General features: G+C 43.1%; 1 protein-coding gene across 1 annotated transcript; it reads right to left on the minus strand.

Moving 5' to 3' along the window:
* Positions 1-1,267: 1,267 nt before the first annotated feature.
* Positions 1,268-26,803, minus strand: gas2l1 (growth arrest-specific 2 like 1). Its single transcript, XM_037778261.1, has 5 exons — positions 25,098-26,803; positions 15,470-15,577; positions 10,554-10,650; positions 8,624-8,936; positions 1,268-6,499 (listed from the first exon to the last, which is right to left on the minus strand). Exons 1-5 carry the CDS (start codon positions 25,851-25,853, stop codon positions 4,435-4,437), a joined length of 3,339 nt encoding a protein of 1,112 aa, XP_037634189.1. The 5' UTR covers positions 25,854-26,803; the 3' UTR covers positions 1,268-4,434.
* Positions 26,804-27,608: the final 805 nt, after the last annotated feature.

The following is a 27,608-nucleotide window of genomic DNA, read 5'->3' on the forward strand; positions in this document are numbered from 1 at the left end:
AATTATATATATATATAATTATATTTATAATTATATATATATATATATATAATAGAATAATTTGAATACATACTTATAAAAGAGTTACTGAGAGAACAACATAATTAGGTTCTGTTCTGTTCAGTGGTAATATACTGGCGTTTCTTTTATTTTGTACATCCATTTAAATCAGACTAAATAATTTATATCCACATTATATGCTCTTTTCAGCACTTTCCAGAAATTGTGGACAATTTGCAAAGTTGACAACATCAAGATTAGTTGATAAAATATTAAATGTAACTTGTGAAATAATTTGAATACATTATTATGAAAGAGTTACTGAGAGAAAAATATAATTAGGTTCTGTGGATACAGTGGTAATATACTCCAGTTCATTTGGTGCATCATGCAGTCTAAACCCTGCAAATGAATCATGTTATAATGAGAGGTGTTTGTAATATTTTTGTCCAAGCCTTATAAATTATATTGACAATATGCTCTTTTCAGCACTTTCCAGAAATTGTGGACAATTTCTAAAGTTGACAACATCAAGATTAGTTGATCAAATATTAAATGTAACTTGCGAAATAATTTGAATACATGATTATAAAAGAGTTACTGAGAGAACAACATAATTAGGTTCTGTGGTAATATACTCAGTTGCCAGTTTATTTAGTACATCATACAGTCTAAACCCTGCAAATGAATTATGTTATAATGAGAGGTGTTTCTAATATTTTGTCCAAGCCTTATATATCAATTTACACTGTGTTAAAACTGGAGGTGTTTCTTTTATTTTGTCCATCCATTTAAATCAGACTAAATAATTTATATCCGCAATATATGCTCTTTTCAGCACTTTCCAGAAATTGTGGACAATTTCCAAAGTCGACAACATCAAGATTAGTTGATAAAATATTAAATGTAACCTGTGAAATAATTTGAATACATGATTATAAAAGAGTTACTGAGAGAACAACATAATTAGGTTCTGTGGTAATATACTCAGTTGCCAGTTTATTTAGTACATCATACAGTCTAAACCCTGCAAATGAATTATGTTATAATGAGAGGTGTTTCTAATATTTTGTCCAAGCCTTATATATCAATTTACACTGTGTTAAAACTGGATGTGTTTCTTTTATTTTGTCCATCCATTTAAATCAGACTAAATATTATAAACAGTAGAACGCAACAGCACCACAAGCTGCCTCTAAAATGACCACAACGTTGAATCAACACCTCTCGAAAAAGGTTTTAAACAAAAATCACACTTTCAAAAAGGTATGATTGTTGCATTAGACAACATTCATTTTAATTTGGTTATTTTACCAAATAAACTGTCTAAGTATAGGTCAAATCACTAAAAATTGCATTATCTTCCCAACAAATGGGGAGATGATGATTTTTAAGGAAAACAGTATTCAGTATTCCCATTCTGCACATACTCCAAGACACGGCATCGTATAGGGCATTCAGTTTTGTTGCATTTTTTCACTTCTGGGAGCAAAATCTGCACAAAGAGATCATCAGATATTAGTCAACTGGACAAATGGGGGGATTACACACAGTGTCTTGCATCTTATACAACAAAAATTAATGTACAAAAAGTTAGTAAATCACATTGTGCATGAAGAATACTATTGTCATTATCCATGTTCACATTTTGGATTTCTCAAACAGGCACTTCACAACTTCATCCAAATCCAAACCCTGTCGGTTCTGCACACCGCTGTGTGTGGCCAAAACCTAAATGAAAAATTGATCAGAGATAATTCACAAACTTCAGAGGAAAATATTTATTACAAGAACAACTTGACAGCATTTTCAACTTCAAAAAAACTGTGAAATGTTGCAGTATTGCTATTTCATACATACAAGTTCCACAATGTCAAGCAATCTGTACATTTAACACAAGTTTTAGTGAAAATAACATTAGCAGACGAGAAATTGTCAAATCATGAACATTCAGATTTCGCTGATTAGGGAAAGAGAGAAGGAGAGAGAGAGATTCATGAAATTTGCAAAGTTGTGCAAGATTATGAGGACAATCACTCTTTCTGTGATTGATAACGAAATGTTTGCATGAAGTCACAGTTCACATAACTGGTTGATTTTAAACACCAGTTGATCAAAATGCAAATGTCTTCAAATAAGCCGAAACTAATTTCAATTTAAAACAATTAGATTGAATGTAAAACTCTGTTTATACAGGTGAAAATGATAACCAGCTACGTATGTAGCTCTAACAATACTGACACGTCATACATTATTTTGTAGCAATGAAGAGGTTGCATTAAATCAAATTACTTAATTAATATCTCTGAATATAAAAGAGACCGAATATGTTTAGTTTGTCTGTTTCACACCAGTTTTTAAACTGGCAATATTGCTAATGGATTATGTCTCTTTACTTGTTGAGAAAATAAACTTTAAATGCCTGATGTTTGTCCATCAGTGGGCCCTAAACACTCATTTAACAGCACTTGGGACACAGATGTCACTTGAGCCCAGTGAGACTTGATTTCATAAATAAATAAATTAGACCTACATCACTCCCCTCTTCACTCCAACTCTGTACATATTCTCATACCGTATGTACACAAATATATGCACACTCCTCTCTTTTTTTTCCATTTACTGTGTCAGTGCTCTGCAAAAAGATGTTATCCACAAATGTTGCTTCTTCTTTTACTGACATTGTCGCCACAATCTCTGCTCTGGGAGAGATTTATCAAAACCATTGTAAACACATCAAAAACAAACTTCTCTTAATTGACAACAAGTCAAACTTTTCCCACTTTCAAATATATTTTACAAAGTCCACACCTGTGTAATACCAAAAAACAGAAGTACTGTCGCTGGGGTGTGGCCTCTCATACAAGAGAGCGCTAATATCCAGTTACAGCATCTATTATTCATGCACTGTTGCACACATTCAGACACTCAAGTCAAAGTCATTCTTCATCCATCAAACATCCCCTCATTATTCCATTGTTATTGGCTCTAATTCGCATCAGAACATGTCATACCAAAAAAAGAAAACAGAATCTCTTTTTACTGTGAATAAAACATGTCTTTCTTTAGCCACTAGATGTCACCACAGATCGTGTTGTTTCGTTGCTAAGTAGGTTATCTGGCTTCTTGTATTTCAAAACAACTAATAGGATTCAGAGGCAATAAATTATACATCTTTATCATGAATTGTACACCTACATCAATTATAATGTAAGATTAAAATTGGCAATATTCCTTACTTAATTCCACACTTAAACTCTCCAATTTCTATTATCATAAACAGTTAATGATGGCAATGTAGTGTTACCGAATAGATCTTAGTGAGCAAAAACATTCAAAAACTAACCTGCTAATACATTTTTAAGGCAAAGGGAATCGTCAAGGCATTTCACCAACACCAACATTGCATAGCTAAGGCAGCACAGAACTGATTACAGTGAATATGTACATTAATCTGTATATTATTCAATGCCTTTTATATACAAAATACCCACGTCTGTTAGTGAGCACATCAACATGTATTTACACATTCATTCTCCTAACCTATGACTTTTGTATTTATGTGTAGTGTTGTATTCCAGAGTACAGTTTGGTCAGAGGAGGAGCTCCCAACATTTCTGTTTCAGTGGCAATGACACAACCTCCTTGTATTTTTATTTTTTTTTTTACAATTAATCCACTTAAAAGTACAAATAAAGTTAAAATGTTTTACTGCATTTAACATAATATTTAAAACCTGTAACACATTAAGCATTTTAAAACTATCTCGACTACATCAGTTGTTGTGAAGAGGTGACATTAATAACAACATACAACTGTACAGAGATTGGTAGTGCATGTAGTGTCCATAAAGTCAGAGGAATGATGTGGGAACCTTTGTCTATGTTACCTATTAGTATATTGTAAATGTGAGTATATATGAAGACCACTAATGTGGAGAGACTGAACATATCACAGTCATCATACCAGTACTTTGACTAACAAGGCAAGCAGAGATGCTGTGGCAAACCACAAGAGGGAGCCAATCCATCTGACTAAAGGTTTAGTGTTTACACTGTTTATAGAGTTGCAGCTTTAAATCCCTGGCACTTCACCATGCCCCTCAGCGGGGCACATGGCAGCACATATGCTCTCTCTCGATCTCTCTGTATCAACCATGAGAATTTCACACAAAAAAAAACACCTTATGATTGGCAAAAGCATCCCCATGCACACATTAAAATTACAGTAAAAGTAATATTAAAGACCATTCCTTTGGTAATAAATAATTTGGCTTGAGTGCAACATAAAAGCAACGTGAGCCCCCTGCAGGGGAGAAACTAAGTGAAAAAGAAGGAGTGTTAGACATGCAATGAAAACAGTCTATAGCCCAATCTCAAGTCTTTTTACACAGTAGTCAAAGTTCATGACAACAACCCCCCGGTGTCATCTGTGCTACATCCAAGCTTCAGTGTCCAGGCTCCCTGACTGTCCAGGGTAGGAGCAATCTTTGTTGCCCATGGCTGGGCAACGTGGTTGAGGATGGATCATATCGGCGAAGGCCTGGTGCAGGCCCTTGCATGTGGCTGGACGACCGGTAGAGCGCGAGCTCTGAGGGGACATCGGTGGGGTGTGGTTCGGGGAAAACGTATCGTGAGCCTGTAGATCTCTGTAGCTGACCGGTGTGGGGATACGTGAGGGGCTGTTTTCTGGCCTGTTGTCAGTGCGAGGCCTCATCTTGCCTCTCAGTTTGTGCTTAGAGACAGGGGCAACGCTGTCTGTCTTCTTTTGCCCTTTCTTAGTCTGCGGCCCTTCTCCGTTAGTGTCCCCGTTGGCCAGGGGCGAAGACGGTGGGGGCGTTTCTGAGCGTGATTCGCTCAGGCTGAAGCACATGGAGGAGGTTTCACTCGAAGAATCCTGGAAGGAGCAGTCCTCAGAGGGGGGAAGGGGTACGGGTGACGGACAAGCCTCCGGGGGCGGGAGGTCATCGCTGCCGTCACCGTTTTCTAGGTCGTAAGGTAAGTTAGGCTGGTGATTCTCCAGAGGAACATCTCCTTCAGGCCCTGTGCCCCAGCCGAGCTGATCCTGCTGACCTGTCAGCCCCCCTGTGGGAGGACAACCTCCATGGTCTCCATTCAAATTCCTACAGGGGAACGCAGGCTGTGAGGGGACCTGATTCATCAGACTATCTGTGTCTACAAGACCAGGCAGAGAAGATGGAGGTACCCTCTCCTCGATGGAGCTACAGATGGCTGGGAGCTTCTTGAGACCCCCTCCACGCTCCCCCCAGTGCTCAGGCTCTCCTTGACCAAAGTTGTGTGGTCCTCCAGAATTGTGTCCATAAAGTAAATTTAAGGGGTCCTCCAGTGGGAAGTGACGGGGATTAGTTCTCTTGGATTCCCTGAGGTCAGGCAGAGCTCCTATCTTTGCTCCCACATTCAGGGAGGAGTTGGAGGAGTTAGAGGAGGAGTAGGCAGAGTCAGTGACGTTAGGATCAGCTGGCACTGGATGTGTCCCAGCTCCTTGCAGCGTCGCTCCTCCTGGCACTCTACAAGACACTCCTCTAGCATTCTGGGTATTGGCCAGAAACTCAGCCTCAAAGCTGCGATATAGGTCCTGCTCCTTCTCAGGGTCTAGCGTTGGCAGCATCTGGAAGCCGAGGCCCGGTCCTTCCGCCTCGGGCTGCTGGCGCTCCAGGCCAGACCAGTTCCTATGGTGGCCTCGCCCAGCAGAGCGAGGGCCCTGTGACGTCCGAGGGGAGCGGGCAGCGTGATGGTGAGAGTTGCGGGGAGTTGAGTGAGGCGAACGTCGACCTCCGACTGGCGGCAGAAGTCTGCTTTTTCCTAGGGAGGGTGAACGAGGGGCAGGAGGTCTGGGGGTAGTTATAGTCTTTTTGCTGGGGCTGCTGTTGTTGTTCTGGACCCCTTTAACAGGTGAGTTAGAGCATGAGGACGACCTCTTGGTGAACCCACCACCTATTCTGGGAGAGGCTGGGGGCAGTTGTTTTGCACGAAGGTCGTCTCGTCTGTCTGGGGGTGGGGGCTGAGGGTCTCTGTAGCAGGAAGCGGGTCCCGGGCTGGCGTCACCGGACCGAGTACGGCTAGTTAACTTAGTCTGGCTCTGGGAACGCGGAGCATGGAGCCTCCTCGGGCCCTCGTTTCCGAGGGAGCGGCCTCTCTCTGTACGGGATGTTCGCGATCCATCGGCGGATCCTTGTGGCGGGTTCGGTTTCAGTATTGGAGCGAGAGCGGCACGTTCCCGAGACTGGCTGCGTGCGCGGGGCAGTGAGGTACGCAGGGATGGGGTCTTATCTCCAGCTCCGGGCCTCTCAATCACATGCTTCCCCTCCTTGCGATTGACCATCAGGACTACCTCATCACCAGAGCGCCGTGAGGCACCACCCAGAGAAAGACGTCCCCCTCCTCCTCCTCCTCCTCCTCCTCCTCCCTTAGAGGAGGTTGTAGAGGAGTCACTGTCTCCAGATAGACGTCTTGTCACTGGCAACTTTGTGTCCTTATTCCTACAATGTAGAGAGACACAAAGAGAAATTTATATTCATATTAATACTACAAACATTATGGAGATTTTCTAACCCAACACATATCATTGCCCCTTCTCAACCAGACACTCCACTGTCACGCACCATCAGGTTCAACTGTATAATCAGCTCCTGCTTCACTTACAGGAAGAACAAATCTAGATAGATTTGATGAGCATAGATCAATAAAGTATGTATTATAAATTAGACATTTGAATACCCAGTAGAGGGTGTCTTATTTGTTTGACTATGAATATTTAGGATGTACTCACACATATAATCCTTTATCTAGGTGTGAAAATAGCATTTGGTCTGTTTCTCAACTTATCATGATAGAGCATATTTGCCTGTATAGAGTATATTATATTAGCCCATAGACTGTATATAAGAAGTGGACGTAGTCGCCGTGACGTCACCCATTGATTTGTGGACTGCCTTTTTGAAGCCTCGAGTTTGGCATTTTTGCCGTCGCCATGTTTGCAACCAGAATTGACACGAGAGGTTGGAGCTAAGCACAACTGAACGCTGAATAAAACATTTTCAGGCGACCAAAAAGGTTATATTTATCTTTCATGAACTGAAAACACACTGTGAAAGGGTTAAAATTCTAAGACGAAAACGACAACTCCCAGACCGGACGACGCCATGGTAGCGACCTGTCAATCACAAGGTAGCCACGCCCTAAAGCATACTCTGCTTTATGATCTATTTGACTCTAAATGGGACCATAATTTCTCAAATGAACATCATGCTGTATTGAAGAAGACTTGAAACCATAAAGTCATGTTTACTGAGGTAATAAATCAGAGTAATTTTCTCATAGACTTCTATACAATCAGACTTCTTTTTGCAACCAGAGGAGTTGCCCCCTGCTGGCTATTAGAAAGAATGCAGGTTTAAGGCACTTCAGCATTGGCTTCATTTTACGGATGTTGCCCACTGCTTTTACCCCAAGATTTACAAATATTTCTGTTGTAGCTGAAACTTTCAGAGTCAGAAACAGTGTATTAAATTGTTGTCTAGAGTCTATGCATTAAAAGACCTGTCTGTTTTCATTTAGGTTGTACCTTTAATTAGTGTTTTTTACACCGGACTTCTACAGTTATCTACATTCTACAATTAGATTTGAATATATTCAGGCGTGCTACCTCTCCTGCATGGAGCCCACCTGTTGACCTACTTCCCTAGTTAGCTGTGAACAGTTGTCTGGGGATAGTTGTCAGATTAGTCTTCATCTAGTCTGGCGCACTTGAAACAGGATGCCCCACCCACACAGGGTTAATTCGTATGAGCTGTTGCCCTGACGTCTGGTCTGAGCCGTCGCTCAATACAGAAATGAGCCACACATTTGGATAGAGGCCAAAGTAAACCACCATTCAGCTCCAAATTGTGTTAAACAATGGCGCCTTCACTCTCTGACATATAGGGAAGGTATGTGACCAACATAACCTTTCACTAGCTTCATGAAGAACATAAGCAGATGTTATTGTCTTTATATCCCACAGAAAGAGACACTTATAGTGGCCTTAACATGCCACAACTCTGGCTCTGATGCCACCAGCATGGACGCTGCTTCAGAAGTATATCACAAAGAGAAAAACTGATGTGTGGTTTCATTTGTCACTGGCTTCATACTAATTCAGACCATCTGTTTGCCATGGCAAGAGAAGAAAGGCTTAGGCAACAGCTCGCACAGAATCACAGACATCTTTAGGCAGTCGATAGTCTCATTAACTGGATGAAAGTAGAAGAGAGGAGAGTGGGGGAAAAGAGAGCTGAGTATGTTTTGGTGTCCATCTTGTAGTCTCTAGTGAGTGCTGTAGGGTGGCTGCGTGAGACGGGTTTATCTGGGCAATGTCACCTGAGATTAGATAAATCTGCTCTGGTCTAATCTGTGGCTTTCTGGCATGTGTTTTTGTTGTGTATATTCCCAGTTCTTTCTGTGTGAGTGTGTGTGTGTGTGTGCCTTTCTGTCTGCCGGGTCATCTGTGTGCGCAAAAGAGCAACCGGCAAACACTGAGTGTGACCTGCCAGGCTACTTGTGAGGGATTAATTTCTTATCAAGGTAAACACACTGATCCGCACACTCGACGAACGCACTCTCACCTGAGAGGATTAAAGTGGCGGGGTTCTGAGCGGTCTCGTGGCGGCCGCGGGAGCAGATTGCGTGCTGCACCGGAGTCCAGCTCGGTGGGGGCGGAGGGGTTCTGAGAGCGGCCGGACCGCGTTGAGGAGGAAGAGGAGGCACACGGAGCGGAGGGGGGCTCCAAGGAGCGCCTGTCAGGTGGTTTGTAAGGTGCGATGCCATCGTTTCGCCAGTGTGGGCCTGGGCTGGTGGAGCGGGAGGAGTGGGCGCTCGAGGACTTGCTATGGCCGCCCTGACCTTGGCCGCTGGCTTTAGCCTGGTGGTAGCGGTGGGCTATGGAGACACATGGATAACAAGTGTTAAAGCCTGTACAATCAACAAGGATACAAGTGATTTAGAGGTCCAGAAATATATCATAGCTAACCACATCAATGTCATCAAGCTCTTAGATAGCAGCAGCAGATAACATGCTTCCCTGAGCCAGAGATAGATAGGACCTTACTTGTGATACGAGCCGACTAGAGAGATGATCCCACCATTTAGGGAGAACATTTATAGAACACAACAGGCATATGTCTGTAATCAGATAATACTCTATGATTTTCAACATGGCCGCTTGTGGTTAGAAATGTAGCACCAATTATGATTTGTGTGTTTCAGCAAGTGTCAGCTGTCCAGAGTCAGAGGCTCGGCCCTTGACATCATCACTTCAGCAGCAGATAAGGAGGGGTGGTCTCACCCAGCACAGGCATGTATCACTGTGCTCTGTGCTGCTAATCAAAGTGAGTGTTAACGTTGAATGGTTAGGATTTATATAAGCAAAAATAGGTCTTTGTGTTGCTGCACAGATGTGTTGTGGGATAAGGTAGCAGGAGAGGAATTACGGAGTCAGGGTGACTTCACATTTTCCATTACAAACTTGCATCATTTTGCAGACCTAAATTTCCTGGCTGGAAGTAATTTTGGTCAGGGTTCAGTATGAAGCAGGGTGAGTGATTGTTGCTGAGCAATGTAACAATGTCAAATCAGTCGACAAAAGCAAAGTTAACGCAATAATAAGGCGTTAACGCAAATTTGTTTTAACGCCACTAATTTTAGTTGAGTTTAACACTAATTTCTTTAAGATATCATAAAACTAGATCCTAAGGAATCCATTGGTGTCGACCAAGTCATACCAGCTCAATGTGAAGGAGGCTAAATAACGCTTCAAACTTACTCTAAATTTTGGTGAGGAAAAACTGGCATAGCCATTTTCAAAAGGGTCCCTTGACCTCTGACCTCAAGATATGTGAATAAAAATGGGTTCTATGGGTACCCACGAGTCTCCCCTTTACAGACATGCCCACTTTATGATAATCACATGCTGTTTGGGGCGACTCCTAGTCAAGTCAGCACACTGACACAATGACAGCTGTTGTTGCCTGTTGGGCTGCAGTTTGCCATGTTATGATTTGAGCCTATTTTGTATGCTAAATGCAGTACCTGTGAGGGTTTCTGGACAATATTTGTCATTGTTTTGTGTTGTTAATTGATTTCCAATAATAAATATATACATATGTTTGCATAAGGCAAGCATATTTGTCTACTCCCATGTTGATAAGAGTATTAATACTTTTTGAACAGATAAAAAATGTGTGATTAATCGCGATTAATCATGGACAATTATACAATTAGTCACAATTAAATATTTTAATCGATTGACATTCCTAGTGAAATGAAATTATCTATAATCAAATTACCGTATTTATAGTTATTAGGACTGTATGACAAGCAGTATTTCTCAACATTGCTGACCTTCCCAGTGTCTGCTCCCAGTCTGAACATAGTGCATCCGATGTGAATCACTTTTTATTGTTTATGATCTTAAATGCATTATGAATTATGCAACACGGAGACACAACAATTAAGCTGTTTTGTAAGGGGCTGCTGGGCAACAGGAAGTGACCTCACCGAAAGCAGCGCAGCGACACGGGTCATGCTTGTCCAAATAGTGCTCTAATGTGTCCCAGCCCCCTCCAACACGCACCATCACATGGGTACGAAGGACCTGAGGGGAGGAAAAGAGAAAACAAGGCTTCAATAGATAAACGGAGAGCAACATACACACATTCATGCACAAATAAAAACCTTTTGATATACAGCACTACCACACACGCTGCACAAGTTGATAGATATGCAAATTCCACAAGTGGGGCAGTTTGCTGAAGGCCAGCCGGTCTTCGGTGTTACGTAACATGTAGATGCACCCCTGCCTGTGCCCCTGCTTCTCCCTCCCCCTCACCTCCTCTTTCTCCCACATCACCCCCAGCTGCTGCCATTATGAGGGCCGTTCATCGCCATGCCAACTAGTACGGTAGCATAAGAAAGAGCCAAAGTGCTGTGAAAGAAACTCCTTTTTTTTGGCCTCTCTCATGCCTCTCAGCTGGCTTCCCCGTGTTTTCAGAGGGGAGCGGGGTGAATTAGCATGGTAACAACAACTCACCCCTGCTGTCCTCTCTGCTCCTCAGCTGAGACTCCAGTTGCCGTGGAGAGAAGCAGCGAGGAGGAGAGGGGGTGGGGGGGTGACTGGATAGCCATGACAGAGGGGGGGTTGGTGGATATGTCACTTCCTACTCTCCTCTGCTCTTTGAAGCACACACATCCACAAGATCAGACTGAAGAGCCTCGCTGCCTCCAGGCAGAAGCTGCCTTTCACTGAGGCAACACAGTTTGCCTGATGTGAGAGCCCCGTGGATGCGTCCCCCTGCCTACGGTTGTGTAACAGGGTCTGCCAGACACATGTTTTAAAGGTTGTACCCGTGTCTCAGATGGCAGCCAAGGTAAACCAATAATGGCAGATCTGCGTGGGCTGGCACAGAGTTTATTTCCATCAAATCACACACGGCACAGCGCCTCATCTCCAGGTCCCTGAGAGAGGCCACAACAGTCTGACCCGCACCTTCTCTCCAACACAATCCGCGCCAAGTCCTTTCGTTGGCCTTTCTCCCCTATTACATCAAATCCGTCAAAACAGCTGATCTGCTAAACTGCTTACTCTCCTCTGCTCTGGCCTTATGTCAGTAACAGGTTTACTGTTTGTGTGATGCTGTGTGACCATCACCATGTGCCAGCAGTGAAAAGCAACGCTGCACGAGTTTCAAATCATATTTTTTAAGGCTGCAATTAACGATTATTTTGTCAATTAATCGATTAGTTGTTTGGTCTATAAAATGTCAGAAAATGGAAAAAAATGTCGATCAGTGTTTCCCAAATCCCAAGATGACGTCCTCAGATGTCTTGATTTGTCCACAACTCAAAGATATTCAGTTTACTGTCATAGAGGAACCAGAAAATATTCAGAAGCTACAATTTTTACTTTTGTTTCTTAAAAAGTGACTCAAACCAATTAATCGATTATCAAAATAGTTGGCAACTAATTTAATAGATAACAACTAATCGAATAATCATTGCAGCTTAAATAATTTTATCATCACTGATGTACAATTAACAGGAGGAATAAACCTTTTTCAACAAAGCAGCAGACAAATTTTTGCTTTGTGCAAGCAGTTTACAGAAAAGAACTGCTGTCACTTCTCTCTCTGATCACTTATTTTAGTCTTTGCATAGTGTACAGTAATCTATAATGTGTGCGAGGTGTTGTTGTGACATATACAGACATGGCGTCATACATCTATTCAATGAATTTGTTATTGCTCCCTGTGGAGGAGGAGTAGCTGTCACGATGGTACTGAGAATCCAAATAAACAAACATCTTTGTGTAACTATAGTGGGACAATTGCATGACTATAAAGAGAATTATCAAGGGTCTTAAAATGCTTTAAATCTTTGTTTTATTGCACTTGTTTCCATATCCAACAAGCTCATTATTCCTTTCATATTTTATACGTAACGCTGCAGCACTGCCGAGGAGTGTGTTGAGGCTAAGTAGACGATTTGGGACCATGTTCCACTTTAGATCTGTGGCTTAGCTGCCTAATTTCCCAACCACTGAAGGGGTATCACAGTCTACAGTGCAGAGAGACCCAATCCCTGTTTCTATGGCAACAGTGAACAGAGAGACGTCTTGTCATCATTGCGGGGGCGTGTTGAGCCAATTTCTTCTTAAATCTTGCTGGTGAGCTCAAAAAAATCAAGCTCATGGTTCATTTCAGCTGTTGTGCCCCACGACTGAAGGCATCTCCTCCTCCCTCTAGGGAGCGACCTCCCCAGGGACAAAGACGCCTTATTAACTCCCCTCTCTGTTCATATGGCCCTTTCGCCCATTAGCTTTCTCCTCTTCATCCCCTCGTTCAGCCCGAGACCCTTGTCAGAGCTTTGGTGGCTGAATAGGGGTTTGTTGGCTGTCAAAGCGGCTGCCTGCTTCCTCCCCTCAGAAGAATAAGGGAAGTGTGCTGGCCGCACTCGTAGCTGCTCGGGCATATGTGTGATCGCCGTCATTCCCAGTGAGGAGTCAGGAGAGGGCGGAGACAGTGTGAAGAGAGCTAATCTGACAAGTCAAACGCTCCTAGACACACACACACAAACACTGCAGACAGGCATGTTTAAATACGTCTATCCCATTAAAATGTCTGTTCCAACAGGAAAACATGAGATCAAACACTTCACAATCCATTTCAGGGACCGTAGGAAAATTATTAGTAGGGAGGAGAGGTTATGTATTTTTAATTTTGCTGAAGGGAGGGAGGTCTGTTATTTTTTTTCCTCATCCCAAATTTATACTTCAGCCTTCCCTCGCAGGATTAGCCGCTAATGACGGCTTTAGTGCGCCTTAGCGCTCGTAATTGTGCGTTTATGACATGAAATGAAAATGCAGAGTAGAACAATCATGTCTCTGTTTCAGGACTTTATTTATCACAGACGACCACTTTGGTCTGCATCATAAGAGAAAGCTGAATACCTATTATACATTCTTTGAAAAATAGAGAAATAATTTTGTTATGTTTGCCATAAATTTGGAAATTGCTAAATCCACTGCTATTGTGTGCATTAGTGGCTATTGTGAGAATTATTATTCCATTAATATATGTTAAATTATACGTTTTACAGATAACACCATCTTAAATTATTTATGCTTTGCCTCTTTTAGTTATTTGTGGTGAAACGATTTGTCCGTGTTATAGAAAGTCCAAAGAAAATATTAATTACGCTGGGGATGGTCTTGCATTTCTAAAATGTGAAATACAAGATTCAACTATTCAAAAATTTTACACAGTCCCTTACAGTTAGTCCTACTGAATTCAGAACACATGGCACCTTTAAATAAAGTAGAAAATGCTATTAGGGGTGTGCCAAACATTGCTTCACATAGTGTATATCACATTTCCCTGTCTGGAAAAAGTGGTGCCGCTAAAAGTGAAGAAATATTGACATTACAGAGCTATAATGTTGCATACAACTCGGAAAACCATCCAGCGAGTCATTAAGTCACATTAATCTGGCTGGGGTTCATTTTAGGTAAGTGAGACCAAATCGATCCCTGGTACCCAGCAGCCTTCCTGCCCGGTCCTGTGAGGCCTGATGTGGGTTCAGTGGCGGCTCTTACACTGAAACTGAGACAAACAGTCCAGCAGAAACAGGCTACAGCCAAGATAAGAGCCAACTCAGGAAGTGACCTAAAGCTCTAATTGTGTCTCAGTGGAAAAAAGTACAGTCCTGGGAGTGGGCCAGTTAGTAAACACTCGTATGAGAGAGAGAGGAATCACAATGCTGTTACATACACTGTATATAAAAGGGGCTGTTACTGTTACATACGGTTTGATGCAGCCAAGCAGCTGAGTGGTTTATCTGTTGCTGCCACAGTGTACGTAACCTTGCTCTCCTTGAAACAACATATGATGCCATATGCCAACACCGTATGGTTCCATGCATTACTGCAGGCCTCCCAGTCTCCTGTGCCAAAGTAGCTACTATATATTCAGCTGAACATGTATAGTGGTGTAAAAATGACTTTAAGGATAATTCAGGTTTATTACAACTTTGGCCTACGTTTTCGTCGTTTTGGCTGTCATGTCTATCAGCGATCTGGCAATATGGTCAGATAAATCAGACTGTTTGGTCGAATAAACCACTTCATCTGGAGGTAAAATCAAAAGTGAGAACACCAGACAACAGTTTTTGGCCTGTGCTGAGTAACAATATTTGGAGAAAAAGATTTTTAGCACATTGTCATCTATTCCCAATTAGTTTTTTAATCGACATGAACATGACAACATTTTGACCACAAAGGGTGTACCTGTAGAATAAATTTAGAGCAAGATAGCTGTGGGGATTTTTGTTTTTGTCAAAATTAAACTAGGTCAATCTGTTAACTGTGATGGATGTTTATCATAGACAGCTTGGATCATTTATACCAATTATTTTTGTTTCTGTCTTCAAAATAACTTAGGGGGTTTGTTTAAAACCTGTACAATACTCGTCTTTCTTCGTTGTTGTGATGTTGCATCGTTCCCAGAGTGGTTATGGCGAGTACAACATTATAATTACTGATATGAATGATGGTCAAAACTACTAAAATTAGACCCAAATTGTAATGAACTAAAACTATTCTTTAAGTGCAGGTGACCTGACAGATAGTGTGCAGGAACTTTTATTCTTTCATTTGGTATTATTTATACCTTTGAGCAATGTTAAGTAGTTTAATCAAAGTTTGCCAGTTGTATTAATAATATTGCAGAATTGTGCTTGATATTCAAAGCATCCATACAGGTGATCAAACATCTTGAATGCAATGTTTTCACTGAAAACATAATGTGCGATTATTTTCCTGTCGACCTTAATCTATAAACATAGAAAGTGAACACAAAGACATGTCTCATTGTGGCTCACAGTGACAGATAATTGTGTTCCTGTTGGTGGTGAGCACCTACCCGTATAAAGATCAATGCACTGGAGTCTCCAACTTTGTACTTCCCCTCCGACACCTTTATCATAGGAAACTGAGCTGGACAGGAACACCGGCCCAGGATCTCACGCACCTGAGGAGAACAAAACAAAAGAAGTTTCAACATCCACCACAGTCAAACATGACACACACGCATCCGAGAGGAACGTGACGGTGATCCCTTCCTGACCCCCACATGAGATCACGTTTAGTCACATATTTCTGCACCCGCTGGTTCTGAGCGTTTTGTGTCAACAACACAGCAACTCTGTTTCACGGTGTGAGAAATGAGCAGTCTTGGCTGACTGAGTGTATGAGGGTGTTGAGTGTGGATTGTTTGTGCGTCATCTTCCTGCCAACTTCTCTCTCCGAGCACCCACTGGGTGTCAGGGTGCCCCGCCCCGCTCCCTCACCACATTAAAAGGCCTCACCCCATCCCTGCAGAACATTTTGGTAACTTAGTTCACCGCAAACTGTCACAAAAGCACAAAAATACATATGTGGACATGCTAATGAATACTCTCCCTCTCTGCCTCCTGCCGCCTGTCACATGACAACGTTTCTGGGTGTGTGACATCATAAAACTGAGGGTAGAAAAAGAGCCTAGAAACCAGACTAGTGGTGGTGATGATGATGTCAGCAGGCCTGCGCTGCCAGCTGCGTTTTGAATCGTAGAGAATCAGACCCGATGCCCTTGCTGTGGTCGGGGGTGCTTATTAGGCTCAGACACAACTGCAGGGTGGAGCGAGATCCGCCTGTGCTGCACAGGGCCTGGGCTCGCGCAGGATTGGACAAACTTTGATGTTTTTCTTGGCGTCTCTCTCAGACAAAGGCGTATGCACAACCAGGAGGGAGGAGAGAAAGTAGAGAGCAGCAAAGTGGACAGAAAGGAGGAAGAGAAGAGGAGTAACTGCTCCATAATTGTGCATACAGGGGCAGCCATTACTGAGGGCAGGAGAGTACTTTATTGATATTTAAGTGACGTGTTAGAGGAAAAATGTCAGGTTGTGAGCTCCCACCCTTTGGCTGTTTACGGTAGCTTTCATGCTGTGTACAGGGATATGGCTCACATGCAGTGTGTGTGTGGCCTATAACACCCTGCATTCAGAAGATTAAGAAGGCACCTTGTTATTTTCTTGCAACAGCACCCCTCATTCTCTCCCCATGCTGATTAAAGAGGGAGGCATCAGCGCTACCCCTCACCTGCCTCTCACCTGCTTCTATCTTGTCTCTCTCGTCTGCTTTGTTGTCTATCATTACTCTTAGCCCGTGCACTCGTTGACCGGCCCTACATTTGCCTTTGCTTCCTTTGTTTTGCTTACATCTGCTCGCTCCCTCTCTTTTTTTCCCCTCCGCTCTGTCACTCCGTCTTTCATTCTGTCAGTAGGTGGACGAGCCCTGATTTGGAAAAACCCCGGCCAGTGACTTAATGGAAAGATTGCCATGGCAACAGACACACACACACATAGCGTTACTCTTCCCTTTTTAACTGTACTCTGTAAAGCCTTTCTCTCGCTCTCAAAACCTCCCCGGAGCTGTTCAGCTGAGGTCATGCTTTTTCCTCCAGAGGGAAGGTGAAGGACTCACACACACACACACTGTGTGTCTCATACCAAACACTGAGCCGTGAATGGTTTTAATAATAACCTAATCAATAGCAGCCCTGGCATCTGAAATATTTACTCTGTGGAGCCTCTCACATGAAATGTGTGCACTTCCCATGTCTTCACCGTGTCAACAATGGTTCACTCAGACACACTGAAACCAAAACACAGCAGAATGAGACAGAAGGGGAGGAGGGGGACAAGGTCACGCAGGAAAACATGCGGAAGTGGAGCTGGAGCGCTGCGAAAAAACTGAAAGATGAATTATGGATGCATGATAGTCACATGATAAGGGATGCTTTCTGCAAGAGCTGCAGATGTTTGAGAAAAGGAAGAGAAAAGGCCTGAACAATCCACAGCACGCCCCTATTCTGAGAATCTGCTGTATCTATCTTAAGATAGGAATGCAGAGATGTTTTGAGCAGAGACAGAGAGAGAAACACTTCCATTATCAAGAGACTGCTGCGACGTTCCCTTCGGATTGAGCAGCTGGGCTTAATGTAAAGGACATATAACGTTACAGTACATATTCCTTTAATGATTCCACGGCTCAGATCGCATCATATCTGCTCAGTGTGAGTCAACAACCTCTTCATTCCTTTCCTTCCTGACCTGCAAACATCTGAAGGGCCATTCATGGACGAAACTGAGGGCTGAGCCAACCCCGGGGGATGAGGAGAGGAAATGGGAGGGGGAGATAAAGATGTTTAGGTTTTATTCCCCATTTACTGATATGAAATGTGGACTAACATGCTACACTACGGTAGCTTAACATGATGGTATCATAGCAAAGGAATGGTCAAGGATGCCAATGTTGTTCTACTCTAATAAGTACAATTTGCTGTTGCATGGTTTGAATTTTAAAGGTTGTTATTATGTGAAAACACAAAGTATAGTTCTGGTTTTGTGGTTCATGTTTTCAGACTGGGATCCACATTTTTTTTTTTTAAATGTACTCTGAGAGGCCAAACATCCATTTGAATATTAGTCTGTTCTCCTCCTGAGTCAACAAACAACGTGCTACCACACAGTTTACTCCAGTCATCAAACATAGGTGTGCTCCGGCCTGCTGTAGCTGGCTCCTTTTATGATTACTCAGCGAAGGATAATTATTGCAAAACTACAACAATAAAAAGAACTTTACAACAAACTCCCTCTGCAGGAATTTACACGCGGGTGTTTCCGGGATTTGACTTCCTGAGAGGCAACTGCAGATTGGAGGGTTTATACACGGTCTTTTCAACAGGTAAAGGAAATTGGGGAGGATTAAAAGGTGGCACAGCATGTACAGCTCTTTCAAGTAAAAAAAAAAAAAAAATGACATCTCTTAGCTTATCTTGTTACCCCCGAGGATCTCCTGTCATGACTGGAAACTTCCCAAGATAAAGCAACCTCCCCATCAGATAAGCACAGAGAGAAGAGAACACACTGCGGGCGTCTGCTTGGTAGGAGGGAGAGGTTTTTGGAGCTTGAGGGGTTATTGCTTCACCACCCACAGTAAGCATTCCTAAAGCCTGTGAACGCAGCTACATATCAGACTCTATCCTCCTATTAACCCACTGTTCTGACAGCCTGCATAAACGACTCCTCCGAGGACAACATCTCATAAACAACGAAACAACCTCCTTCGCACATATGATCTCTTTAAACAACCCGAGGGGTAAAGGGAGGTTACAAATGACTGATTAATGCTGATTATGTTGTAGCCTGCAGGGACAGACTGGAGATCATGAACATACATGCATTTATAGAGTGTTAGCACGCTGGTTCAACAGGCTAAACCAGCAGAGACGAGAGAGAAAAACATAAACGCCTCAGGATCAGGTGTGTCAGTAAATGCTGGTAAACTGAATTATATAACAAACAAAAAATGCATCACAGCGATAGTTCAACATTTTTGGAAATATGCTTGCTTTCTTCCTGGCTGAGAAAGATCGATACCATTTTTGCATCTGTCCATTAGATATAAGGATAGTCAGCAGCCAGTTGGCTTAGCTTAGCACAAAGACTGGAAACAGAGGGGACAGTTAGCCTTGATCTGCCTGCCAGCAAATCTACAGCCTATTTACCATGCAGACACAAGAAAGCGAATAAGAACAGATGTCAAACTATTCCTTCATCTGTTTATCTGTGGCAAAAATAACAACATGCCTTTATATATTCTGTAATCTGTGTTGTGTGTTTGATCAGGGTGAAAAATGTAATCACGCAGGCTCCAGGGCAGGCCTCATCCGTTTCAAGGAAACTGGAAATCAATGCCCTGTCTTCTGGCCACATGACAAACTGCCCATTGGGGTGCTGGGATAATATATCAATCTAATGGACATCAAGTGCTGCAAGGCTCCAGTCAGACAGCGGTGTAATCACCCAGCCGGCGCAGGAAGTTAAATATCAGGCCAGCATCTAAAGTCATTTGTCGGTTCGGTTTGATGAGGCTCGAGAAAACACTCGGCACTTCTCATCCTGACAGTCTCCACCTGAAACCAGCATGAGGAGGAGGCTGCAAACAATAGCCAGACTGCTCACACAGACAAAAAACTCTATTAAGATAAACACCCAATTAAATGATAATCATGTAAACAATCAGGGGAGCGCATCAAACGCAATGCAATAACGGCATCCCGCTGTACGTGCAGGCAGAGTGCAGAATCAGCAGTTTCAGCATGCACCATGCTGCATGGAAAATAGTGAGGAGGAGGAGGAAGAGCAGGAGGAGGAGGAGTGAAATCTGGTGTGTGCTCTTACTAAATAAAATCTAGAGGGTTAAAAAAAAAAAACTTCAAATATTAAACCCCTAAAAACACGAGTGCATGCGACACAGGAGGGAGAAACAGCGAAGGATGCCACGCTCTCTCAGCAAAGCGTACGAGTGTGACCCAATGCAGAGCATGATGACCTACTTTTCTCTTTCACTCTCGCTCCCCTCTCTACTGTAGCTCTCCCTCACCAGAGTAACATCCACTCCAGTCAGGTTTAACAGAGTGTACAATGAAGTCACTCTAGGCACACTATCTGTTGTCTACTCCCCCCTTTTTTCTATTCCCTGAATGCATGAATTGGACCATAAGGTTAATGGAGCAGACTGTCCATACGGCCATAATACCTCTCTTTATTACCCATTCCCCTCTCTGCTGTGCCGGTGTCTCCATCCAACGTCTTTGATTGAGACGTCAGCCTTTGATTGCCTCGCTGTCAACAGTCTATTCACATGCCACCGACAAGACATACTGTTTTGCTCTTTGCTTCATCATCTCTAAAGCGGAGACGGGGGTGGGGGATGGGAACGAGGGCTCGCACATCATATATGAACTAAACAAGGGCTGAATGTTGAAGCCTGGGGTGACAAAAATACATGAACCAGTTTATATGACTGAGCAAGAAGAAGGAAAGATGCCAATGAAGGAAGCTCCAATGGACTGTTGTTTAGAAGCTCAAATATTGTACTGTATAGATGCCTATGCATGCAGCAAACATATGGACAATTAGAGTGTGCATTAAGGGCTCTAATTCAAATGATCACATGTATGTCACTTTGCATAGCTCAAGGCCTAATTGCGAGACCTAGAAAATATACAAAAAGGTCATTTCTTTTAAGGTAGGTGACCGTGTTTCTTTACATTAGGCTGCTCGCAGCGTATAGGAAAATACAGATCCAATCGAAGTCATAATCCCTATCTAGTGGTGATATGAAAGAAAATCCCCTAATGCAAAGGATAATATGTATATATATTATATAATAATAGATTTATGTGGCAATGTGATCCAGCTGCTGTCTGCACCACTACTGAGAAAAAAAGAAAAAACATCTCCAGGAGTGGGAAACAGGAACATTTATCACTGACTCAATTTATGACGAAGGAAATGAGACGCCGGTCACTTCCCCAACTTTAGAGTGGAAAACCGTCCCGCAGAGATATGAGTAATTACCAGATCAGTGGAGGCGAGTGTTTACATAAAGGCGTGTTGTAACCAGGATAGACTACAGCTTCCTAAAGTTTAAATACCTATTGTATCCAGTAGGTAGTCCATGTGACATGTCAACTGTTTGCATTAAGAGTCACAAGTTTACTGAGTCACTTTAATGTTTCATCAGCAGACTGCAATGAGAACAAATCATAACCAACAATATGTATTTTTAGTGTGATTATTGAATAGCCAGATGTCCTTAAAGGGACTACTTAAAATAATCCTGCTGTCTATCTGTATACAGACTGTAACTATACACTCATTAGAATAATGACCTGTAATCCTATTATCACTACACTTGTATTGTCTTGTTGAGCTCAACAAGAAGATTAGTTTGATCATCCAACTACTGCACAACGTAGAGAAGAATATACAGCTGCCAACAAACCTCATTGAGACGCTGTGAGCTGCATAAGAACAGCAAACTTTTTAAAGATAGTACACTAGAGTTTAAAGTTGGTCTAGAAATGTGATTCTTTTTTATAACTGAATAATGCATAACATGGTCCTGTATACATGTCTCTTAAAGTACGTGGTGGTCATGCAAACACTGTACAGTTCACGTTTTCTGCTTGAGATTTAATTGGATTATTAGGGCACTGGTTCCCAATCTGGGGGTCACCAAAGCTTCATGGGGAGTCGCAAGGACTTCTTGATTGAAAACTTTTTTTTTAAAATATACAGTTGGCCTATATCTCAGCATTTCATTCATTTCTTTGAAGAGAACTAAATGAAATTGTTATTTTTAAATCTTAGATTGTTATCTACCATTTAAACAGGATAAGGACACGCGTCAGGGAGAACACTGAATTAAATTTGTCCAAAAAGAAGCCTATTAAGTATCTATGATTGTTAAAAATTCCCCCAAAAACACATAATACAGAGAATTGTGTTAAAAGTTCCTAGGAACAACAGGAAAACTCATTTCTGATGCAATATTCACAGGAAATAATCTGCTCAAAATCCAAACTTCCTGCAGTTATCACAGTTAAACAGTGGTTCTACATTGAATATAATGTGAAATAGCCATAAAATATGTCCCTTAGTCAGGGGTCATCAATCTACTCAATGATAGAAAAGGGGTCTTTTAAGGAAATAGTTGGAAACCACTGGATTAGGGCACCATGGTGGCGCACACATGTAACGACATCATCCGTACAAACAGTGATGGTACTGTAGATGTTTTCCCCCACCATCTGCTGGCTCACAATCAGGTTTTTGTAAAGATAACATGAGAACTAAATGGAAGCTGAACATTCGTAGCGTTTCAGTTTGCACAAGCATCCGAGGCTGCTGTGCATGACGTCTCTGTGGGTGTTAATGGCCTGGTAATTAATTGATGACATTTCATCAATAGGATAGGAATAGGGAGGCCGTTCATGCATCATGTATGCTTTTTAAATCCGATTCAAAATGAAGGTATGAATAGTAGCTCATTTACAGAGGAAAATTAGTATATAAAGATGAAAGCAAAAGAGCCAAACCATCCTGTGACATCCAATCCATCTTGGATGATGCAGGAGAGTCGTGACTTGGCTGAAAGCAGTGGACACACAGTCCGATGTCACAGCTGTGGAGCAGTGAAACTAAGCACTTTAACTCTCTTCCCCTCCCTCCCTGTCAGATACTCATGTCTACTAGCGATCCAGTAATAAAGAGACACTAATCTCTTGTTAAGACAGAAATACAAAGAAATGTATTCTGCAGGATAAACTTGTGACTGATGTTAAGGAGGACAGAGAGGCCTAATGCCTCGCAGCGAGAGCTAAGCGGGTAGCTGATTGAGCAGATATTGATCAAAATATTTAAAGAAAAATGTGAATTTAATTTTGATTGTTTCCTGATAAAATACTAAATACTTCCACACAGTTCTGGGCCTCAAAATACGAAATGACGAAGCCATTAGACAAGATAGTACTGAGCTATTTTATTACTGAAGCCTCTCATCTTGGCACCACTGTGGTTTCTCGTTTGAAGAGCCTCATGTTGCTGATGTGGGCTGTTGTTCTGTTTAGCTTGCATGCGAGCAGTTTTCTAATGTTTACAGGGAGGGTGGAAGAAGAGATGACTGGGGATGCCACTTCCCAAATGTGTCTGTCGGTCACCGTCTGACTGCTGAGGGATGTGTCAGTGCGGATGACAGTAAAGGAAAAGACAGACATACTCTGTGTAGCTTTCCTGTGATCGTTTTGTCCCCAACATGCAGCCGGCTCGTTTAATCCTCAGTAACGCTCTAGTCATACGAGCGAGAGTGTGCCGACTCAGACAGTCTGGATGTGAACAGCGCACATCCTCCTCCACATGCTCTCCTATTTCTGTCTGTGGAGGTCACACTGGTGCCGCTCTGCTGCTCTGCTGCCTGACCAGCATGAGTGTGACTGTCTCCCCTCCTCCCCTCTCTATGCTGTCTTTGGTGCCAAAGACGGACATTGTTCTCTTCATCAACACGAAAATATCAACTTCTCTCCCCCACTCGCACTCCCACCCCATGCACGTGTTCCCGCTGGTCTGTCTGTCTGCTCATTAGCTTTGCCCCAACAAGACCTTTGCCTCTGTAATGTGCTCGTGTCAAGGAGGCCCTGGCAAAGGTCAGCCAGTTCAACCACACAGGACAGGAAATACTGACATTTTTAGTAGCGTTGGTAGAGGATGATAAAGAATCTTCCTCTCCTGCAGGATATTGCATTGATTTTTCTTGATGCACAAGCTAAATGAAAGAGGCTGGAGGTTATCGTCAACACTGTAGAGGCGGGGCTGACGTTTCTCTGCAAGAATGCAGGTGAAATGTCACCGAGTTGACCCCTGACCTTCCAGAGAAAGCAAGAATTCAGGTGTCAAACACACACTGACCCTACAGGTGAGCAGGTATTTAACTGCACAGTTCAAAACAAAGTTAGGATGCACACACCCACACCACAAGGCGCCTGGCTTCTTCATAGCACTGACATGATATTTTCCGAGAGGGTGCTTCACTTTTGACACTTTTCTGTGTTTTACTGTAGGAGATAATATCAGCTGCTTCATACTGTTTAGCAAACACACTGATGATATTCACTTCTGAGCCAGGCCAGAGGGGGAAAACCCTGGATTTCAACTGTATTTCACACTTATGAGTTCTGAGTAGTGATGATTCAAGTGTGTGAGAATTGAGCTGTGAGATGATTACACTGTCTGTGATGACTTGCATGAATCATAAATGCAGAAGTGACACATTTTATGGAGGGTAATTAAAGGGACTGTTTGTAACTTCTTACACGTATAAATCTACCGGGTCGGGATCCCATGCGCGCTCGCATATGCGCGCTCGCATATGCGCGCTCGCATATGCGCGCTCGCATATGCGCGCTCGCATATGCGCGCTCGCGTGTGGCTGGAGTCTCTGCTCCTCTCCCTGCTTGCCTTCACTCACACACCGGGCGCGTTCTCGCTGTCTCGCTCCACCTCTACACGTGCATGCGCGCACACTACACACTGCAGAAGAGATAGTTTAGCTCTGAGAATATCTAGTGAATGTACAGTGGACAGTTTTCCGTGTCTTGTGAAGTGACGGGGCTCCGCAACGAGTTACGTTATCATCGACAACGTTTCTCCTACTGCTTCAGCTGAAGCAGGAAAAGCCAACACTAGGATCAGCATTGATTCATGGAGAGACCTTCGTCTGGTCAGCTAACCTTACTGCCAAGCAGGTGAAATATAGAGTTATATTGTGGTTTTAGCTGACGTGTGTCGCCTCACTGTTTTGATCGATGCTCGTTCATGTCTATGTAGAGCGAGCACAAGCTCGAGCCGGACGTTGAATTTCGTTGACTTAACGGCCACAGGTGTCGCTATCAACAAGCAATTCTGAAAGTTACAAACAGCCCCTTTAAATCAGGGTATTTATGAGTTATGAGTAGTGATGACTCAAGTGTGTGAGGATTGGGCTGTGAGATTATTACACTGTCTATGATGACTTGCATGAATCATCATAATGCAGTTGTGACACATGTTATGGAGGGTAATTAAATCAGGGTACTAACATACAGAGGTTTTTATTCAACTCACCAATTCATCCAGATTTCGCATGTCACATAACACCCTCTTCTGCGGCCAGACGAAGGGCTCTGGCTCTGGCTCCTCTTCATCATCCTCCACACTACTCTGCTGCTGGCTGCTGCTGCTCTCCTTCTGCCGGCTGAAGCACAGCCTGCTGGGTGCTGGACTCTTCTGCTGCTGCGGCTGCTGCTCCACCACCACCGACTCCCCAGCATCATCGATCCTCGAGCTCTCCTGGTCCCGGATCTCCTCCTCGATCTCCTCCTCCAGCTGGATCAACATGGGCGCCAACATGCCAAACTTGGAGCCGCGTCGCGCCACCTCCAGCAGACACAGCACGAAGTTCTTCTCGTTGCACCTCTCCACCAGGTCGTTGGTCTCGAACATGAGCACGTCTTTAATCCACAGCTCCTGCCGGCACCAGCTGATGAAGTTGGACACGTTATCCCGCGCCAGGAAGGAGCCGGGCACCACATTGCGAGACTGGAAGACGACATCTTTGGACGGCACCTTCATGGAGCTCGCAGCCTCCGGGTGCTCCAGCTGGAAGTCCTGCGCGGCGCGGTTCACGTTGTTGGCATGGCGACAGAGAGCACAGCCGGAACCTAACCCGTCCATGAAGGAGTCTGCGATCACATCCAGATCATACAGGGTGTTCAACCACTCCGCCAGATCCTCCTTCATGGCGTACAGGTACTCCTCGCTGGATTTAAAAGGCCGGATGCTCTTGGAGGCGGAGGACTGGATGTTGCTCTGATCAGCCATGTCGTCGAGTTATATATCAATAATACAAGTCTTACTTAATGATCCCAGATTGTCTCATTGCTAAGCAACCGCGTTCCAGAACGCCACAGAGCGAGATAACCGCGTTGACGCACCCATGCCGATGTGCATGTGCGCTGGTTTCTTCTTCTGCTGCTGCTGGGAGCTCCTTGAAGACAGGCTTTGTGTTGTCAGAGGCATGTCGGGATGCGGACTAGTCGTGTTGGCGCATGGATGCGTTTTTCCGGATGTCTCGGTTTCCTTTAAAGAGCGCATCGCCGGAGTGAGAGAGAAGGAGAGCCGGGATGCCGACGCATGCGACGCACAGAGCGGGTTAATCCAGCCGGTGGCCGCGGGTGGATCCTCTCAAACACAAATATCCACGTGTCACCATGTCTGTCTGTCTGTGTGTCTCTGCGCGAGTCTGAGGCTGGTCAGTAGTCAGCTCCTCATCGATGAAATCACGACCGCTGAGAGTCCACAGCTCTCATCTGTCTCTCTGCAGATAGACCCGCCTCTCTCTCTCTCTCTCTCCCTCTCTCTCTCTCTCTCTCTCTCTCTCTCTCTCTCTCTCTCTCTCTCTCTCTCTCTCTCTCTCTCTCTCTTTCTGTGAATATGTTGACCTGCTGCAGCTTAGAGCAGCAGAGCGACTCGGTGGCACATCCCATTATGAGGGATCAACGCTCATCGGCACAGGAGAGGAGGGAAACTTAACCCCATGTTCACCAAGTCTGCACACACACACACACACACACACACACACACATACACACACACACACTCTGACTGTGACAGAATTAAAGTACTTTATGTACTGCTGGGTCACCAGGGGTCATTACTCAAAAAAACCTCTTCAACTATTTGGATACATTTTTGTTATGTAGGTAACTTGTGTGTTGAGTCAAATGTTACATCTGATTTGCCCCACGTGCAATCAAAAAACTCTGTATTGAATAATAATTAATAGTTTACATGCAAAGATTAACTCAGGAAATACTTTACTCTATTTGCAAAGATATGCAAATGCAGATCCTACTATAAACACACTACTATTCTGATTGCATAAAAAATGTTAACTTTTTTATGCTCAGATGTTATGCAGATAGCAGTGTTATTCATACTATGACAGTCATGTTTCCTATGTAGAACGCTTTAGAATCGTAAACTCTAGGGCTGTGTATTGGCAAGAATCTTGTGATAAGATACGTATCACGATACAGGGGTTACAATGCAATGTATTGCGATATATTGTGATACTTTAAGTTAGGCGATATATTGCGATTTTTAAAAAATCTATTTTTAGGAAAACTGTCATAGTATAAATAACACTGCCATATGCATAAAATCTGAGCATAAAAAAGTTAACTTTTTTTATGCAATCATAATAGTAGTGCGTTTATAGTAGGATCTGCATTTGCATATCTTTGCAAATAAAGTAAAGTATTTCCTGAGTTAATCTTTGCATGTAAACTATTAATTAGAATTCAATACAGAGTTTTTGAGAATTAATACAGTATCACAAAACACAATATTGCAATACTCAATATTTTCATCCGCCCCTAGTAAACACTGAGTCAGTGGTAACAGACAGTAGAAATATGGATCATGTAACCTTAATCCCTGACTATTTTTAATTTAGCATTTGCTTTCTAAAACTAATATTTCTCAATATAAGGAAAACCTATCTGCCTTGGTAGCAGGTAACCTGAAAGTTTTACCTGCCACAGCCAACACTTACCCTGTATTTGGCAGGTGGCA

The sequence above is a fragment of the Sebastes umbrosus genome, chromosome 8 (assembly GCF_015220745.1).
Source record: "Sebastes umbrosus isolate fSebUmb1 chromosome 8, fSebUmb1.pri, whole genome shotgun sequence".
NCBI lineage: Eukaryota > Metazoa > Chordata > Actinopteri > Perciformes > Sebastidae > Sebastes > Sebastes umbrosus.